Source organism: Haemorhous mexicanus, chromosome 17 (genome assembly GCF_027477595.1).
Source record: "Haemorhous mexicanus isolate bHaeMex1 chromosome 17, bHaeMex1.pri, whole genome shotgun sequence".
Lineage (NCBI taxonomy): Eukaryota > Metazoa > Chordata > Aves > Passeriformes > Fringillidae > Haemorhous > Haemorhous mexicanus.
The window spans coordinates 327,708-348,037 of record NC_082357.1 but is presented as its reverse complement, the minus strand read 5'-3'; the positions used below and the strand labels follow the sequence as shown (position 1 = coordinate 348,037).

Sequence of the window (20,330 nt, the reverse complement as noted above, 5' to 3'; positions counted from 1 at the left end):
TGGTGACACAGCAAGCACAGCTACAGTCACTTGGGAAGCATCCACCTCAACCAGGCCAGAACTCCAGTCAGGGTCTTCAGGGTCTGAGTCTCTGTCCTTGGGACGGTCATGAGGCAAATGAGGGAAACTTCAGACCGTGTCTTACAGACTGACACTGCTTAGAGCTGTGGCTGGGAAGTGTCCCCCCCCAGCACACACTGCCTGTTATATATCACTGCATTGGCTGAAAGGATGGAGTGGCCACAGCCTGTGACACCTGTCTGCTGACAGTTCTGTCCATCTGTCATGTCCCATGGGTCAAGGAACTGCAGAGCACAAGAGCTGGGGGTACTGGTTGGCAGCCGGCTGAACACGAGCCAGCAGTGTGCCCTGGTGGCCAAAAAAGGCCAAGGGCATCCTTGGTTTCCTGGGCTGAGGTGTGAGTTCTATGGGAGCCCTGCCCTTAGCACAGATGAGTGGGAGGTGAGAACTCCCCACAGCTGGGCTGAGACACTCAGCCAGTGAAAAGTCCCTGCTGCTGGGCTGGCAGAAAGATGCACAAAGGAGCATCCACTGTCCTTTCCACGGTACAGGTGCCAGGAAGAGCCTGTGGGAAGCACAGCACCAATATGTGTTGTCTGCTGAGAGAAGAAAACAACTCCCAGCAGAGCTCTCAATTCATGGCTGGGAAAGGAAGAAGGTTGAGGTGGATAAATAATAAAGATTTCCTCAGGATTTCATCTAGAATAGATGCAAGTGACCAGCATAAAGATACTGAAAATAGCCTTCAGGTAGACAGTAACAGCTCACCCTCAAGAGCTCTTGGAGCAGGAGGGGGGGTTCAATAGGAAGGAAAGGTACGGGCCACACTTCACCTGAGGCAGCAGATCCTGCTGAGGGACAGTACACCCCAGGACCAGGCTGATCAGCTCGGGAGCATTACCTGTGTTCCATGGGACACGAGCAGCTCCACGTTTCCATTCATTCCTTCTCTCATCCCAGCGCCAGGGGCAGAGCCAGCCCCGGCTGCTTTGCTCGGGGCAGTCCCTGGCAGGAGAGGGAAGGAACAAGGCGAGGAACAAGGGGAGGCTGCAGCTCATGCCCCTCTGCCCCTGCGGGCTCCCCGGGCCCCGAGGGCTGATCCCAGGCTGGGAGGGTCTCCTGGCAGGTGCTGTAAGACGCCACCTGGGACCTCGCACCTCAGCCCCCTCACTGGAGCATCCCCCCGGCCCAGCTGTGAGAGCCCGGGCTTTTCCAGCCTGCAGGGGACGGGTCAGCAGCCGCCGAGGGATTTGCTGCGGGCAGCGAGGGCTCCGGGCGTGCGAGGGCAGCGCGGGGGGGCTTTGCAGAGCAGCCGGAGAGCCGGGCTCGCTGCCTGAGGGGTGTCTGCAGGGCAGAGCAGCCAGAGCCCGAAATCCTCCCGCAGCTGCAGGGCGGGAGCTCGGAGGAATGTGTGTCCTGTGCATAAGCACGTGCAGATCCCTTGAACAAAGCGTTTGGATCAAACACTGAGCTCTGTGCCTGCGCCCCTCCCTGAGCGGGGCTCCCCACAGCCTGTCCTGGGCCATGTGCCTCTAGCAGCTCTGCCGGGGCCACCCCAGCAGCAGGAGGAGGCACCCACAGTCACAGCTGACCATCCCGATGTGACACGGCCACACCCTCCCCACCCCCGGTGCTGCTGAGCTGCCCGGAGTACCCACGGCCACGCACCCACCCGGGCAGGCTCACGGTGGGTGCCACCACCACAGGCGTTGCTGTGCCTTGTGCTGGGTCTGAGCTCATCCCTGGCGTCTCCTGAGCCCAGCAGTGACACCCACAGGCCCAGTCTGGGCCAGGGGTAAGAGTGTGTGGAGGCACGGTGCACCATGCTGGACACACACCTGGCCAAGTAGCCCCAGGGGCTTTGCTGGACATGGTTCTGCTGTGGCTGGTCCTGCACAGGTCCCTCCAGTGTGCCCCAGCTTCAGCAGCACCAACAGGTACTCCTGCTCCTCCCCTGTGCACTCAGAATCAGCCATCTCTGACCTTCCCACCCCAGCACCTGAACAAAGCAGCTTCCTCTGCTGAGGGGGTATTTCTGTATGAGGAAAATCTTCCCTTGTACAGTATTTTCCTGGATTTCCTGTTTTTAACAGCCTGACTGGCAGAGCTTGTTCAGAACACAGGTAGGATGCACATTCCAGCAGTGAGATGTGTTATCCTAGTGAAGAGGCTAAAGGTTTGGCAGGGCTGTACACGTCCTGCTTGCTCTGGGGGTTAGGGAGCACAGCCACGAGTGTGCCCAGCCCACCCAGCAGACACAGACCCCACAAAGCAGTGAGACCTGCAGCTTTCCTCCTCGTGCCTGCATGGCCCAGAGCTGCCCTGCACTGCAGATCCACCTCCCAGCCAGACTGGACACAAGGGGAATTTTGGCATCAGCCCACATGCCTGAGCAGAGTGGCCATGGACTGGAGGTGCTGCCCATCACCTCTGCTCCTCTCTCTGGGGGCCCAGCTCTCCCCCACCAAGCCCTGCTCATTGTGAGAGCAGCAGCCCCACTGGCTGGTGGCTCCACAGAGGCTCCCTTCATCTCCTTGTGGGATGTCTGGTCCCTCCCCAGAGCTCACCTGACTGTGCCTCTCCACAGGCTGCTGGGCCACGGTGTGGGTGAGAAGTCAGAGATGGGAGGAAGCAGCTTTCTGGGGATCCAGGAGCTGCCCACCAGGATGTGGTGCCAGTGTGTGTGTGCTCCATTGGCACAGAGCAGCAGTGGGTGAAGCAAGTGGAGCATGCAGGGACCAGAGCAGATCTGGGACCCACCACAGGCATGACTGAGTCCTGACTGCGCCACCGGATCCAGCAAGGGATGAGTCAGGGCCCTTTTCTGGGTGAGGGTGTTTCCCTTCCTCCACCCTGTGTAATTCCAAAGCCTCATGACTGCATAAGTACAATGGCTCAAAAACGTGATAGTTCAACTGTGCATGCCACAGGGCAGAGAGAGAAATGGCAAGCGATTCTCACAGTGGCCTGTGAGAATTTCCAGGGAGGGGTAAGGATGTGATATCTTGTTAGTATAAACAATCTGCAGATGGTGGTTTTCATCTTTTTGTTCTTCTCAAGGACAGTGTATGAGAAAGGTGTTTTTGTGAACTAGCCAAGCAGTTCTCTTGAATAAAGCTTCTTTGCTCTTCCTACAATCCTGCCTCCTGCCTGTTCCTGTGTCATTCTCAGGGCAAGAGTGACATTCAACTAAATTAACTCTCTCAGAGGGACTGTTGACTTCACTACCCTTCATGGGGAAGACCCAGAGAGTGCTCAGGACCAGCACTCAGCTCCATGAGCTCAGGGAGTTTGTTTTGCTCAGGCTGAGGGTGGGAACTGCCCCAGCACCACTCAGCAGACTCCAAACTGCCTGAGACTGTCTAGGTCACTGGGAAAGCTCATCCTGCCCCTCCCTCTCTAGGGACAGGCACCAGTTGCAGTGTTTTACACTCCAGGGAGCACTATAGGAGAATAACTGTGGATCCCATGAAGACACTGAGTTTGTAGGAGCAGAGTCCACTCAGCCCAGCTGGCAAGACCAGGGACAAACTCTGGAAGAATTTCTCACTTACTCTGAAGCAAAGAGAAGAGGAAGGCATCAGGCTGCTGAGTCGTGAGTAGGAGCTGGATCTGGGATAGCAGCAGGAGCAGCTGCTGCACCAAATGAGTGTTGGGCACCAAGTCCAGCCCAAACGGGATCCACAGGATCTCCTTCCAGTCCCTGTGTCTGGCAGAGTGAGGCAATAGCTACACACATCTCCCATGTGGGGATCCAAGGAGGGGGCTGGGCAGCCCCACCAACACAGCTGGGCGAGCAGGACCTGGGAGCTGATGGGGAAAGGAAGACCAGGCCTGCCCCTTCCCCATCTGCCAGGGAACAGGATCCCAGTGCAACTCAGAGGGGCTTCAAGCTCCCCCTGGTCAGAGGGTGCTCCTGCCCTGCTGCCCAGGCAGCCGGGGACCCACCTTTCTGGGAGCGCATCCACTCGTCCGCCCGTTCATCCCCACCTCCGCAAAAGAGCCGGGAAAAACCAGAGCGGGATCTCCTGGGACACGGAGACGAGCGAACCCACTTTGAGAATGGAGCCTGTGCACGGCTCCCCCTCACCGCCTCCTCCTCCCCTTCCTCCCCTGGCGGGTCCCCTCGGCGGCGGCGGGGAGCGCGGGCTGGGGGCTGAGCGACCCCCGGAGGCTCCTCCCGTCCCATCCCTGTCCCCGTCCCTTCTCATCCCCTTCGGCCGCTGCCCCCTCCTCTCGGGAGTGCGCCCCTGCCCTTCCAGCCTGCCCAGCTGCGGGGCATTGTGCATTTTTTATCCTGCTTTTTCTCCCCTTCCTGGCGGGTTTTCTTCCGTCCCATGCCCACCCCTAGACAGGAGCACAAACCTGTGTGTTGCTCCTGTTTTCTTCCTACTTTTAACTGAAATAGCGAAGGGTGGTGGAAATTTGGCACTTTGTGGGCGTGGGGAGAGAACCTGGTCCAGTTCCTTTTCCTTTGAAGACTGGGCAGGAGCAAGAGCCTGCCAGAGGACGATGATGGTGATTTTGGTCACGGGCCTGGAAGGGAGAACAGCACTGGCTGGGTCCTTGGGGCAGCAGAAGGTGGTGGAGGGGCTTCCCCATCCGCTGAGGTCTGAGAGCAGCCACTCGAAGGGCTGCGGGACAGAGCATTCCAAGGCACAACGGCTCAGGGGCAACTGTGCCTTGGAATGCTCTGCCCCTCAGAGGCTCTCCATCAGGGCCTGCTCTTTCGTGGAATGTCTGTCAGCTTCACTCTCTGGAGTTGCTGCTGAGTCCTCACGTTGGTGAGGAAACACCAGCCCTGGCATCAGCTCAGCTGGCCAAGACAATGGGCCACAGGCTTGCTCACAGCCTGGGCGTTTGCAGCCATAGCCAAAGGATGTGATGCTGTGTCCCTCTGCAGCTGGCACTCTCCTAGGAAAGATCACAGGGGAGCACACCGTGGGACTGCTGTGGTCTGCAGCCCTGATTTTAAGCAGCAGGAGGACTGGGTGCATTCTTGATCTGTCCCGCTCACATGGAAGTGGCCCTGCATTGCAGGAAGGCAGCAGGTTCTTACTGTGCTGGTACTGTTGCATGGGCTGGAACCCTCCCCAGGTTTGATCTCTACTGGCCAAGAGCTGCAGGGAGGTCACCAAAACTCAGCAGGTGATGATACAGATGTTTGGAGGAAGAGCTCTGGAAATGGGAAGACAAATCTCACTATTTTCCTGAACAACTTAAATTCCAGATTCATCCCCACTGCATATTTTGCAGCCTTGGCATCTGCAGGAGCTGCAGCAGTTTGTTTGGTGGGGAAGTCAGTGGACTTGCTCTGCCATGTGTGTGACAGGAATCCACCTTCTGTATTCTCCTTCCTCACCTTCATCTTGATGAAGAAGATGGTTACTATCATCTTTGTGCCATTTCGTGTTAATTTCCATGGAATAAATTTGACTCAGGGAAGTAGCTATTAACACTAACGTCTAAAATTTCCATTGTTCACACAAGTCTCAGGGCGTTGAACACTGCAGACTTCTGGGTTTGCCCCATTGCCTCTTGATAAACCTCTGAGGAAACATGGAGGGGAAATTATGGGGCTTTAAGGCTGTTAAATGCTACTGGTGTGTTTCTGTTTCCTAACACAATTCTTCTTTCTTCCCATACCCCCCCAACTCCACTGTTTAAAGGACCTGAGCTGGGAATTCTTTTGCTTAAGCCATACCCTTCAGGTTTGTGTGGGATTGATGTTTTGTTTGGCAAACCTAAATTCCACGAAGAAGAGTGGCCACAGGGAAGAGCTCTTCCTTGGAGCAGGATGGAAATGAGAGACACCTTAGGATTACCTTGGTGGGAAACACCTTCCATGTTATAACATGACACCACGTTAGATACTAACTTGGTGTTCCCTAATGTGGTCAGGAGGCAAACAGCAGCTGAACACTCAGGCTGTACATCTGTCTGAAGTAAATGTTACAGTGGATAGGCTATTTAACCAGCCCAATGATTTATTAATTTTTGCTGGGTTTTTTTAGCACTGGATGTGCTGATGTGCAAGAGTTAGAAATGAGGAAAGTTCTTAGAATACATTTGGGGACTAGAAAACCCAGTGTATATATATATATATATATATATATATAATTTTTTGTTTGGTTGGTTGGGGTTTTTTTAATAATTTAAGAAATAGCCCAAGTCAGATTTCGGGAAGCTCTTCCAGAAACCAGCGTGGTTTTAAGTACACGTGCCAGGGAATAGCAGTTGTTCCGCTCCTCTTTTTCTCCGAAACATTAACAGAGACATTAGGGAACTGTGTCTGCTGAGTGCTGGTCATCCAGCCTCTTCTTTTCAAACCTGAGGTGCAGATTAGCTGCCTTGTGCAAAAGAACAGAGCAACTGATCATGTGTTTTTCTTCATCTGTTGCTTTTCAGACATCCCCAAAATTACACCAACATCCAAATGAATGACCGCAGGCAGATGGCAGCAGACTTCTAGTTCTCCTGGGCACAGCTGGATCTGACAGCCCTGGGGCCAGCAATGTGTCTTGGGACAGCAGAGCAGGTGTGCAGCTTCCCCAGGTGCTGGGGCTGCTGCCCAAACCTGCCACGTGCATCTACATCTCTGCACGCACGTGTAGCTCCGTGTGTGTGTCTATGTACAAACACCTCACCTGGTTTTCACCCCTCTTAATTCTGACCTTGGACTCTAAGAGACCTCTGAAACAGGCTGGGGACTTCTCATAGGCACAGGCTGTGCCAGCTGTGGTGCCCACATAGACAGAAGCCTGCTTGGCTGATGTGGAGGAAGGACACGTGCTCTGCCTCCTGTTGGGATTCACAGCTGGGTGCTGAGCCAAGGCCCCCCCCATCAGACCTCTGTGCTGGCAGGCAAGGCCAGTCTCTGGTCCTTCTGGACTCCACTGCTCAGTGAGGGCCCATCAGCCTCCTCTGTGCCCTTCTGGTCTAGGCAGGGGGGTTCTCAGCATCATCACCTGCTCTGCTAGAGCAGCACTGCACCACCAGCAGCCTGCCCAGGTGCAACTCTCACTGGTATGGTCCTGCCCACATCTTGCCAGACAGTGGGCAGCAGCAGTACCAGACTCCAGATCTGCTGGTTTGTGGGGTGAGGAGGGTGGACTCTGCTCAGTAAAATATTGTTTCCTACAAGTCTGATCTACCCCTAATGGTGCAGCAGCTGATACCAGGCTCCAACAACATCGTGTGTGGAATGCTGGTCTCACCTCACGGGTTTCTGCACCCTGTGCAGTTCCATGCCTTGTGGCAGTGACCCAGACAGATCCAGCCTGCTCACTGGCCGGGTGAGGGGTAGGGAACACACAGATTCTGATCCCACACTGGTTCTGAACCGTGGCGTAGACAGACTTTAACTGAACAAGCTTCTGTGGAGGGGAGGGCAAGACTGATCATCATGGCATTGACCCTCATGAGAAGGAAGCCTCCTGTATCCTTGAGAGTCCCACCTCCCTGCTGTGTCCAGGTTAGCTGCATCTTCTCCTTGCAGGCAACTGCCTTCTCCTGAGGTCCATGGGCCCCAGCCAGCTCCAGTGCCAGCCAGGATCAGCAGCACAGGAGCAGCAAGGCCTCAGCCTTCCACTGTCCAGCCTCTTGTGCCAGGCAGCCCCTTCCAGTCAGCAGGGCTGGGAACACGAGGCACCAGGGACCTTATCTGCTGGGTGCTGCATGTAACCCTTGGGCAGCCTCTGAGAGATGGTTCCTCCTGCTGGCTCCATTAGCGCAGTACTGCTGGCACACACAGGCCTTGTGGGAGCTCAGATCAGCTCCATCTTGAACTGGCTGAAGTTTGGCATGCTGGGCGAGGGCTCGGCCATGCTGCTGAAGGGGCCACACGGCTGGGTGGCTGGCACAGTGCCGTGGCTCACGGTGGAGCTGAGCTGCTGCAGTGTCATCAGCACCTCCTGCTGCAGCCGCTGCTGGTGCTCCTGCTGGCGCTCCAGGCGGCACTGCCGCTCCAGCACCACGTGCAGGGCCTGGCTCAGCTTCTGCACCTCCATCTGCACAGCATCCAGCTTCTCGGTGATGGCAGGGCAGCTGGGAGCACTGGGGGGCACTGGCCCGCTGCAAGTCAGGCTGTGATTCCCTGGACCCACAGAGTTTGGCAAGGCAGTCTGAGTGCTGGCATCTCTGACCTGGAACAGTGGGAGGCGGGAGAGAAGGGAATGTGAAATACTATCAGCTGCCCGTTGAATGGCATTTAACATGGGATTTATTCTGCACTTAGCTACAGAGCTCAGAGAAGAGCTCTCAGAGAAAGGCATCACCTTGCTGCAGACCTCTAGACCTCACCATGTGCTGCTCCTCAGCCCCACCCAGCCCCTAAGCTGCTGGTCCATCAGAGCCCGGGGTGCACCACGTTGTTAGCACATGCTGATCCATCCTGGGTGAGTGCTGATGGACAGCAGCGGGGCTGCACACGTGATGCCAGGCTTGTGTTTGCTCTCTGCACGGACAGAAACAACATACCCTGGATTTTGCTTTATAGCCTTGGGAGGCTGGCAGAACCTCCTGAGATGGTACTGGCACCAAGCCTTAAAAACAGGTTTTGGAGGTGCCAGCTGGAGGCCAGGCCTGGTGTGACTGGGATCTCCATGGCCAGCAGTGAGTGCTAGCTGGAGGCGGGTGGGCGCATGGCCTTACCCCCACCCAGAGGGGCTTCCCAGATATATTTGCCAAGTGCCAGGGTTAGCAATGCTGGGGAGTGCAGCCAGCAGAGGCTGGGGGCACTCTGGGAGCCTTTCACCCTCAGAAGCCTGCTGCACCACATGGTGGAGATGCAGCAGGGTTCTGTGCAGGGCTGACCAGATGACAGCAGCTCTTGGCTGGAGCACATGGACTCTCCCATCCTGCCATCCTACCTTTTTCTGCAGGAGGACAGCCCTGTCCACTGTCTTCTTTTTCATTATCAGAGCTGAGTTCTGGGTAGGGGGTGTGACCAGCTGCCCTCGGATGGGCAGTGGCTGGGGCAGGGGGGCAAGCCCCCTCAGAGCAGTCCCTGGAGCCAGGGCTGTTCCTGTGGAGCTGTCATCACCTACAACAACAGAGAGAGAAACACCTCAAAAAAAGACCCTTGGGAGGTCTCCAGTGGGGAACAGGGCCCTTTCATGAGCCCAGCAGTGCCAGGAAGTGGCCATGGTAAACCCCAGTGGGGCCAGGCCTTACCATTCCCAGAGGCCAGCCCCACAGCCAAAGTGTCCCCGAGCTGCCCACCGTCCTTGCAGAGTGAGGCCACACTGACAATCTGGATGCCTTCCTTGTGGTCCTGGCTGCCCACAGGATCCCCGGTGGGCAGTGCAGGATGCCGGGTGCCCAGCAGCCTGGGGGGCTCAGCCTCATGCCCCTGCAGCGGGGGCCAGGGCTGGTCCCCATCCCAGCCAGCTGCCGCTGAGCCCGGCTCCACACTCTTCCTCTTGAGGAAGAGGTACACGGCTTGCGGCGTCACCCGGATGTCATCCAGCTCCAGCACCTTCTTGATCTTGCGGAAGCTCAGGCCAGCCCTGCGCAGCTCCACGATCCTCCTCTTGGCACGCTCATCCAGCCGGCCCATCCTGCGCCCGGCTCTACATCCCCGTGGGGACGCTGGCACCCCCGCAGCTCTGCGCCCCGTGACGTGCTCAGGCTCAGCTAGCCCCTTGCTGTCAGGCTGCTGGCCCTTGCTCTGTGTCCCGTGGTGCCATCTCCAGCAGTGACACGGTTCCCACGTGGAAAGGGTGACGGAAGTGGCTCTTCCCACCAGAGTGAATATGGACAGCCCCAAGCCTGTCCCTTGCTCACCTGGAGCCCCTTTAGAGAGAGGGATCCAGCTTGGTCCCCCAGTCTGCCAAGGGCACAGAGGATGGTGATGGGCTTGGCTCTGCCCAGTGTCCCAAACTGGACATCAATCCCACCCTGCCAGCAGCACAGTGAGGAATCAGAAGCAGTCAGGGCCTCAAGCAGCAACTCGGTGTCTCAGGAAGCCTGGAGAGAGTCCTGGCAAGTGACGGTTCATCGCACCAGGCTGGCAGCACTCCACTGCGCTTCCCTGGTGGCCCAGAGTTCACAGCAAGCAGAACTGTAGAAACTCCGTGTGCAACTGCTGGTGCTGCAGAGCCTGCCCTTGGGCCTGGAGATGACACCGTCCTGTACCTTTGGGAGAAGCAAACGCAAATACTTATACACTCAAAAAGAAGTTACAACTATAAATATAATGGCTGCACTTCTGTGCTTCCCCTCTCACACCAGGTACGTGCCTGTACCACTGTCTGCACAACTATGGTGGAGAGTATTTTCCACATTCTGCCAAATTCCTTAATCTGCAGGCATTTCTTGGACCCTCCGTGCTGCAGCTGCTAAAAGACATACTTTCAGGTTTCACTTCACTGAAATAAGTATCTTCCAGGAACTCCCAGAAGGCAGCAAAACACTTCCGATTAGAGACTACCTCAAGTGGCTACTGCCAAGCAGATGGGATATAGGAACCTCTTCCAAACCACATTTCCCAAGGTACATGTGGATTGGCTTAAAAAAGACAATAATGTGTTATGTTGGCCAAGAAGGCACAGAGACTATTGGACATCAGCCTCAGGGAGAAATGTAGTCAATTTGATAGAGGAGTTTTGCCCCCCTGCATCTTACTTGTTCCATGGCAAAAGAAAGACACATTAGCTCCAGAGATACATGCTCTACTTTGATCCAGCTCTGTTTATGTCCAGAGGCCACCCCATGCCCTGCTCGTGTGCATTAGGGACCTTGTAGATAAGAGCTGGGGCAGTGGATATTGGAAAACAGACATCCTTGGATGTGGACAGTACAATTGCAGAGCAAGAGCAAAAGATCAGAAGTTCTCAACCTTCCCCACATCAAAGGAAGATGCTCCAAAGAGACCACCACCTTAAAGCTACAGGTATGAGGTGTTTGGGCCCTGACAATATACTCTGCCCTCCTCCCACAGTGTCTCCAGGCACGGCCAGAGGACACTGGAGTGTTTGAGCAGCTGGTGACAGAAACATCACTTACATAAATGCCAGGAAAGGGAACAGTCATGGCTGCAGCCTTCACCCAGCCTCACAGGAAGATGAGGAGACCACCTTGGAGGAGCACCAACTCCACAAGCCATCTTCTCCAGCTTCCTCTCCACGGAAGGTGTTCCTCTCTGTGTACCATCCCCATGTCCCAAATCCCTCCTTCATCACATGCTCATCCCTTTCAGCCCCTTCCCAGCCCTCAACTGAGATCCCACCGCCCTGCCCTGCTTTCCTGGGCTTGGGGAAAAGTTCATGGGACACACAGACCATCCCTGCCCTGCTAACCCCACGTAAGCTCAGCATTCCCAATTCACAGCGTTCCCTCAGAACCCCCCATTTGTTGGAGGAGCAGAAGGATGAGGAGTTTGGCCAGGATGGCTTCAGGGCAGTAGAGCATGGCTATGGACAGCAGCTCCATGGAGATACCATCAATACCCAAGGCTTCACCCAAGCTCCTTCCCCTTCAAGAACAGCACTTGCCTCTTCAGCAGGGGTTTAAAAAAATCTATTTTCTGATCAGAGGTAGACCAAGACCTGAAAAGCCATTTCAGAGAAGACACTGCAAAGCAGGCTGGGGGTCAGAATCCAGCAGGTGAGCAGGAGATGCAAGAGGCAAGTGCAGGCATAAGTGCAAGTCAAAAACCAGCTCCAACCCTGCTCATTTACACCTTGAGGGTGGACAAAGTGCACAACAGCTACTCCACCCCTGTCAGGTAGGGGAAAAGGGTTACCACTGAAAGCAACATGAGTCTATTCCATAAAACACAGCATTCCAGCAACTTCCTCCAAGATCACAGAATCACAGAAATCAGCTAGGTTGGAAAAGACCTCTGAGTGCAACCTTTGACTGATCAACACCTTGTCAATTAGACCATGGCACTAAGTGCCACATCCAATCTTTTCTTAAACTCCTCCAGGGATGGTGACTCCATCATGTCCTTGGGCAGTCTATTCCAATGCCTGACAACCCTTCCTGTGAAGAAATGAGAAATTTTTCCTGAAGTCCAACCAGACTCCTCCCCTGGCTCAGCCTGAAGCTATGTCCTTGTCCTGTCACTAGTTCCCTGGGAGAAGAAGCCTTTCAGGAAGTTGTATAGAGTGATAAGGTTCCCCTGAGCCTGTTTTTCTCCAGGCTAAACAACCCCAGCTCCCTCAGGCATTCCTCATGAGATTAACCCTCTAGACCCTTCCCCAGCTTCACTGCCATTCTCTGGACTCACTCCAGCACCTCATTATCTCTCCTGATTAGAGGAATCCAGAATGCTTTGGGTAGAAAGGGACCTTAAAGCTCATCTTGTTCCACTCCCCTGCCATGGGCAGGGACACCTTCCACTGTCCCAGGGACACCTTCCACTGTCCCAGGGACACCTTCCACTGTCCCATGGGCAGGGACACCTTCCACTGTCCCAGGGACACCTTCCACTGTCCCAGGGACACCTTCCACTGTCCCATGGGCAGGGACACCTTCCACTGTCCCAGGTTCATCCAAGCCACGTCCAGCTCGCCTTGAACGCTTCCAGGGGCAGCCACAGCTTCCCTAGGCAACCTGTGCCAGGGCCTCACCACCCTCACAGGGAAGACTTTCTTCCTAATATTTAATCTAAACCTGCTCTCTGACAGTTTGAAGCCATTCCCCCTTGTCCTATCTCCAGATGGCCTTGCAAAAAGCATCTCTTCATGTTCCTTGTAAGCTCCCTTCAACTCGTGCAAGGCCTACTCATAAGATCCCACAGTCAGCCCTTGCAACAACCTGGCCTGGCTCCATCCCTACTTATGACTTTATTTATCCAGGCCTTGCTGCAAACTCAGTTTTCCTGCACTAAATGGGCTCCCCATTTCCACACTGAGTCCATCACCTTCTCCTCTTTCTCCCTCTCCAGAGGGTATTTTCCCCAGGAAGCTGCAGCCTGTGCTATGCACACACTTTATCAACTTACACATTCACAAAAGAGATGAGATCTTTACACTCACCTGGCCTTCAAGGTGTTTGTTACTCTCCAATAATTTTTGCACAAGGAAAAAGAAAAATCAATTCAATGAGAGGGAAAGATTCAAGGATTTTCCTAGACCTGTGACTGATGAGGTTCCCTTTGCTTTCCAGGGCCAGGATGGGAGTGACACGTTTCCTCTAATGGTTTCTTACACCACTTGGGAAAAATTAATTCCAGTGGTGGTTTTGCAGGAGGATAGGAAAAGGGAGCACATCTGTCTAAGAAAATTCACAGCAATTGTGTGAGCTCACCCTCTGCCCCTAAAACCTTCCCTTTCTGTGGATGTCAGGAATACAGAGACGGTTCATCTCCTCCAGAAAATCCTGAAACAGTTTCATCTGGACTGACCCAACCTTTACTATTTCTAAAATAGAGCAGCACCACATTTCCATACAAAGACCAGGTGCCATGAGTTGAGTGTGGGCAATAGAAGTCCCCTGTTCTGAAATCCTGCTTGCCTCTGCCTCCCTGGCTGTCACACTGTGTTCCAGCCACAGCTGCAAGTCCTTTGGCAAACCCACATTCTGCAGCCACAGATTATTCCCCTGCAAGCTGCAATGGCTTCTCATGGTGTGAAAGTGTCTTCCCCCCACCCCCCTTGTGTTTTGCAGTGGGATGAGGATCCCAGGGGAACATGCAGTGACTGGATCACTCAGTTTAATTAGCTCCAATCAGAGAGGGCTGCCATGCAGCACCACAGTCTACAAGTTTTTCCCTTTAGTGGGTTGGCTTCTGAGACCTTACACAGCCAGCTGGACATACACATCTGCCTTGTTGCACCACCACACTCGCAACAGGAATTTTACTCCAGCCTGCCAATTTAGGTATCTGTCCAAATTTCATATTAGCCACCCTTTCCTCAGCAGCTACTGAATGCTTGCAATGCCTGAAGTCTTTATGTACTTAGTTGTAGCTGAGAAAGGCCCTTTACCCCAGTATTACTGCTGAGAGTGCTCCATTCCATAACTCTGCATGCAGCTACATCCACAGAAACACAGCCTAGAGCCTGGAGCAGCCTTCCCATCACCACTACTGTTTCCTTAGCTCCCCTGCACTCTGGCCCAGATAATACTACACACAGAATGAAATAGCCTCAAGAGAGGAGGAGAAAGAAGACAGCATGCTCCAGGCTTCCTTTCAGAGCAGAGTGGATTTAAGGTCTAAAAAAGAGGAAGAGCATGAATTCAGTCTTCCTACAAGTCAAGTGATGTAACCACTGGCCTTAAGCCAAGCAGGCTCTTCCTCTGCACAACTTGTTCCTGTGCTTGTGCAAGCCCCCACTCCAGGTGAACCTGAGAGAGAGGACCTCCCCATCCTGCAAGTCCTTGGGGTAAGCTCCCTCACCAGCCTGCACACACATCCACCCCAGCCACTGCCACCTGTCTCTCCCACAGTTCTTCTAAAGCCCTGATTACCTGGCTTTGAATGCCAGATTCCCAAGAGTGAAACATCAGTTGTGTGACCATGGAGCTGACTCATGTCTGGGAAGATTAACTTCTCCCTTTTGTCTCACAGCTGCTCTTGGACACAGGCAGTTTTTATCCTTGGGAGGTACAAGCAAAGCTGCTTCTAGAATTCATGCTGAGGTGAAGCAAGGAAGAGTTAATCCTTCAGACATGGCACAGGCAGGTTGCTGTGCTACCCTGGGGCTGTTTTCTCAATGGCTGTTTCAGCTGCACCACAGCATGCCTGTGGCCAGTCTGGCCCACAAGATGGAACAGCCTTGGAGACGTGGAGGCATTTAGGTACAGATGGTCTTAATCAGAGCAACAAGCTCCCATCCACTATATCAGGAGCAGCAAAGTCATGAGGCAGCAGGTACAGAGGTGGACCAACAGGTTTCACCAGAGAAACAAACTGCTGATGCTGATAACAGATGTGATTGAAGGGGAGAAAGGAGAGAAGCAAAAGCTGTGACCCACAAGGGAGCATGAAGATGCAGAGCAAGAAGATACAGCTCACTGTCTGGTCTCAGCAATTGAAAACAGACATTTCATGCTGTTAACATCCCAAAGCATGTTGAGCTTAAGGGCTTGCTGTGCTGCACAGAGTGCAAAATACTCCTGCCCTAAGAAGGTCCATGTCAGATCATGAAGAACAAAGTTGGATGTGGTTATGTCTCTTCTTCCAATGCTCCTTGTACACAGCAAGGTCGGTTTACCAAGGCATGGGGAACAGTTTACCTCCTTCACAATGGATTCACAAGGGACCTTTTGGCAACACTGGTCCTCATGGACCTCGTAAGGAGACACAAGCCAAATCTGTCAGATCTGGGCCTTGTGATTAGGAACAGCTTGACAAGGTTCTCTTGTCTTGTCACTTGTCTCACTTGCCTTACTTTCCTTTGTGTCTGATTTCCAGACCTCCTTCTCAGACCCCCAGCACAGCCTGGGAAGCTGGAGCAGCTGCAAGCAGATGGGGAGGGACATTCATCCATCTTGCTTAGTTTTGTTGCTTTCCTGTAGTGTTCTGAATAGCTGCTGCAAAACCTGGCAAGAGGAGTCCTTTTTCCCTCTGCATCAGCTTGGAGGGGAAAATAATTATTATAAACATCTCCCAGAAGCACAGGGAAGATAGTGCTGGTTTACATGGGATTCAGATATAGATTCAGACAGCAAGAAATGTATCAAGTAGAGCAAAGGAATTGTGGAAGGAGTGAGTCTGCTAGGGATGCCCAAATCCTCACCCTGCAGAGAACTGTGCTCTGAAAACAGTCATGTGTCCACGGGGAGGACAATCCTCCACTGGGCTTCCTGCCCCCCGTGTCCTGTTCCAGAGCCTGCCTGGCACAGCTCGAAGGGACAGGGGTAGTTCTCTGTCCAGCTCCCAGCCCTGCACAGGACAGCCCCAGGAATGGCAATGGGCTGGCCAAGGTGGTTCAGAGGAACTTAGCCCGGGAAAAGATGAACAGTATTAGGTGTCCAATGCTGAAATGTTGCCAAAGCAGAACGATCTGTGCCAGGGAAAAATGGTCATTTCTCCTAGGCTGCAATTTTACTCACTGCCACTGTTCTGTGGGATTTGGCAAGCCTTATGGAAGCAATAACATTATCTAACAGCACTGAGTGTAGCGAGGCAGCACCCCACCTCACCTGTGTACCTTACCCTTTCTTTGTAAAACTGGTGAAGGAGCAGCTCTGTTACAGGTTTTATCAAAAGGTGATGATGGGTCAGATGAATTTAGATGATGCTGCTGCTACCTGAACGATGCTGGCTCCCCTCTGAAGGGATAACCTCAGAAGAAGATTTTAATCAAGTTGTACTTCAGACATCAGAATGGCAGAGGGAAAGAGTTGGGTCTGGCCCAGGATTTGAAGTGAGCTGTTTCGAGCCCACAGCTCGGTTTGCTCTATCACCTGCTCTGACAACTGCTTCATTTGTTTAGGCTGTGTTTTCAGAGCAGTTGAGGAGCTAACCCTGCCTGGCCACACTTTAAAAATCAGATCCTCATATGGAAAACATAAAAATTTATGGTTATACCCTAAGATGTGCAGAATGTGAAGACTGAAGAAAGTTGGATCTCCACAAGGTTTCTTTAACAGTTTTGGGGGTTGCAAAAAAAAAAAAATTGTGAGTACAATGGTACACATAGTTTGCCCTTGCCTCAGACAATGCTACTACAGCCTGGAGCTCATTGGGAAATAGGGTACAGAGATATGGTGGAAAGATAAAGAGGAGTGTGTTGGGATGTTTAAGAACACAGGGTAATACTGTATGAGTGTTGTTAGTACTGTTACCTCACCTTTGAGGGGAGAAAGGGAACAGTATTGGGAATACTGGAAAATCCTCCCTTATTAGTGAAAGGGTCCCAGGCCATACAGCACAGAGCAGAGACACTGTAAAAAATCACACTCTGATAGCCTTGAACAAAAGGCTTTGCACTGGATCAACTCTCCCACGGCCCAAAACCCAGAGGTCACCCTCAACATTTTTACCTGACAAACTCAGCATGGTTGTGATGCTGTGTCTGGTAAAGGTCGGGTATGTATCAAGAAATTATTTGGAGCATCCACACATATTAAGAACTGTGGAACCACAGCTTGAAGGAACAAGATGCTTTCACAGAGCACCTGGAGGCCTGTAGGAGAGGAGCAGGCTAGATTTCACATTCTGGCTCCAAAATCTATCTTTGTCCTCACACTAAACAAATTAATCAAGGTGAACTTTGGTATTCAGACAAGAACAATTAATACCAAGTATCTCACTGTCCTGCCTTTACCTGTGCCTCTCTGTAAAGTATTATGTACTTTGAGTCACTGCTCTCCACAGACACAGCCCTTCCAGCAGAGAGAGAGCTACACTGGCTATGCCACCAGCACACCTTGAATTTCTAGTCTTTCACATGCCTGAATAAGAAACAAATAAATCACTGCAAAGTGTAACATAGTATTTATTCCTTGTGGTGAAACCAGGACGTTTGCCTAAGTTTAGCATTGAGCAGGTATATTCCTACAGCATGAGGACAGAAGAGTGTTGCAGGAAAATGAGCATCAAGGCACAGTTTTTAAGCCAAAAGCCCTGAAACGTACAAATGTATGCACTGACACATCCAGGGGCAGACAGTCATGAAATCCTAAACCTGTTGATGGCCTAGATACCAGTGTGCACTGCAAGAATAGCCTTAGACATCAAGAGAGGGCCAGTTGTTCAGAAACTATGGCAGATGGCTTAATAGGCCTATAAGTATTTCAACTAAATTGCTAAATTCACACCCTTCTGCAGATTAGAGAGAAATCCCAAAATCTCCTACTTTTCTTGTTCCAAATCTATGTAGCTACTCAACAATGCAGCCATTGGAAACTCTCTCAACTCCCTGCAATGACGATTAAGGCTGTTTCTACACATTTGGATGGAAAGTTTCCAAGTCCTCAGAAGACAAATGCTCCACCCTGTACCCTAAGGAAGCCACACAGACTGTGTCCCCTGGAGCCACACACACACCCACCCCAGTCTCACAGAAGTGCGGGAGTGGCAGACTGAACAGGAGGCAGAGCAAAGATCTCCCAGCACAGGGGAAACAGCCGCATCCAAGGCTGCGGGCTGAGCCAGCGCTGCAGTGCAATGCCCACAAACGCTAAGCAGTGCCTGGTACAGGGTGCTCGCACCTCACCGTGATAAAGGAATGCCAGGGTTGCCGAGGGCAGAATGACCCACTGATCGCCTGGATCTCCGGGGTCTCAAGGAGAGCTCTCTGCAGCCGCCACCACAACCCAAAGCCAATTAATAAGAAGGACAAATGAAGCGCCAGTTGCAAGTAGGCGCAACACACAGGACAAGCCCCCTCGGCCTCGGGCAGCGTTTAGAGACAATTAGCCCCAACCCACTGGCACCGGAGCAGAGCAGTTCACCCGGGGAGATCGCTGTAAATGGCCTGCCCTCAGCACAAGCCTGGGAGTGCAGGAGGGAAGGGACAGAAAAGCACGGAACTAAGAGCCAAGAGCAGCACTCACACAGCTCTGTTATTTAATCTCCTGCTCGTCCACCAACACATGAGCAGTGTTTAAAGGAATCTGCACTTCGCTGGAAAATTGCTGGACAGGCTTCTGAGTTCAAGAAGCGTCTGGAGGACAGCACTTCAGATGGGGCATGCCACTCCCAGCTCCGACACCGAACCTCAGCAGCGCACCAGCCTCCGCAGGGCCGCGGAGCCCAGTCGTGCTGCACCCTCCCTGTGCTCGCACCACTGCCGGGAGCTCCGCTCATCCTTCCCCACTCCACTCCCAGCACCCAAACCAGCTCAACGCACAGAAGCAAATGGGCAGAGCACCCACGTACAGGGACTCCCGACGGCTGCCGGGGTCCTCTCAGGCGACGGCACCAACTCGCTGCCGCGTTCTCCGGTGGCCGGGACCAGTCAGGTGCCAGCGCAGCCCAGCTCCACCGCAGCCAACTTTCAGGGAAGCGGCTGTTTGAAAACCTCCCGTCGCCTTTGTTTGGTTGGGGCAGAGCCAGCAAGGGCTGCCGGGAAGGTCACCCAGGAGGACAGCGATGTACGGGAAGGGCGGAGCGCTCCGCGTAACCCTTTCGGGGCGGCCGCGCTCCAGGGCGGCCGGGGGCCGCGTCACCTTGGGGCGCAGACCCGTGTATGGTCCCGGAGCACAGCCCAGGCCTGCCTGCCACACGTGCCAGAGCAGAGGATGGAGGAGAAGCCTCCCAGGGGCAGCGCTGCCGTCCCTCCAGGCCCCCTCCAGGCCAGCTCGATGACAGGGGGGACGGTGCTGCGCCGTGCCCGCCGGGCTGCTGGCCGCGGGCAGAGGCCGCGGCGGGGCCGTTCGCTCTTGAACTGAAGCAGACACGTGCTTTGAGCTGTTCTCAGCTCTGCTAGTGCCCCCAGATGAGATGTTAAAATGTCTCTCGTCGTTCAGGTTTGGCTGAAAGGCTCAGTCCTGCCAGCCGTGAGCGGCCTCTGGAAGCGGATCAGAACCCGCACAAGGTGCCACCTCCACCCGGGGCTGGCCCTGCGGCTCACAGCTCTGCGGGAACCCGCTTCAGCTAACTGCTGGCAGCAAACCTTTTTACAGTGCTATTATTTTACTGCTGGGTCAGCGACCGTACCTGCCCAGCCCTGGAGAGATGATAGCTGTTAGGAGAATAAGGGTGTGCAGGATTTTGGGATCAGTTAGCCTTCATGGCTTTTCCATAACTGAGAGAGAAAAGAAAGTTAAACACTGTGAGTGCAGACAGGTGGGCAATAGGCTCTGCTCGCAGTGAACGCAGGACAGGAGAAGGGGAAATGGCCTCATGTTGCACCAGGGGTGGTTTTGTTTGGATATGTTATAAATACATAGTTTACTGTTGGCTTTTCGCAAATATTAAGATGAATGCTACATGTACCATGTTAAAATAACTTTGCTTTTATTTCTGCTATTAACAAAAACTCAGACATAGTAGTAGAGGTAGCTGATATGGTTAAGAGTGAACTGTCTGTTTGGTCGGGATAACATCCAGTGAACATATCATGAGGACCCTGCTACTGATATGGCAGCTATCCGTCTGCCATCTGAATGTGAAATACAAAGCTGCATTTCCTGTCAGGTACATACAGGCAACGTGTGTATTTGTGATTGTAATATGTGTGGAAATCAACCATGAGACAGTTATAAAGACGAATTCTAATAATAATTGAGAAAAATAAAGCATGGAAGAAGGCCTTTGAACCTATCCTTTGTTTGCAATTAACCTTTATAAGTCTTAAGTTGATTTAGGAACATTTGAATTAAAGCTTTAAGGATGTTGGTTTTTTTTTGACAGGAACTTTCTGCTTGTAGTTAAGCCTTAAAGAGTTTTGCAATAATAACCTTTT

General features: G+C 53.1%; 1 protein-coding gene across 2 annotated transcripts; it reads right to left on the bottom strand.

Moving 5' to 3' along the window:
* Positions 1-5,990: 5,990 nt before the first annotated feature.
* On the bottom strand, positions 5,991-19,000 carry LOC132335297 (uncharacterized). Of its 2 annotated transcripts, none has more exons than XM_059861700.1 (4): positions 18,774-19,000; positions 9,196-10,158; positions 8,892-9,064; positions 5,991-8,165 (listed from the first exon to the last, which is right to left on the bottom strand). In XM_059861700.1, exons 2-4 carry the CDS (start codon positions 9,578-9,580, stop codon positions 7,788-7,790), a joined length of 936 nt encoding a protein of 311 aa, XP_059717683.1. In that variant the 5' UTR covers positions 9,581-10,158; positions 18,774-19,000; the 3' UTR covers positions 5,991-7,787. The 2 variants fall into 2 exon arrangements, with proteins under 2 accessions (XP_059717683.1, XP_059717682.1); XM_059861699.1 differs by having other exon boundaries at positions 18,803-19,000.
* Between the last annotated feature and the right edge of the window lie 1,330 nt (positions 19,001-20,330).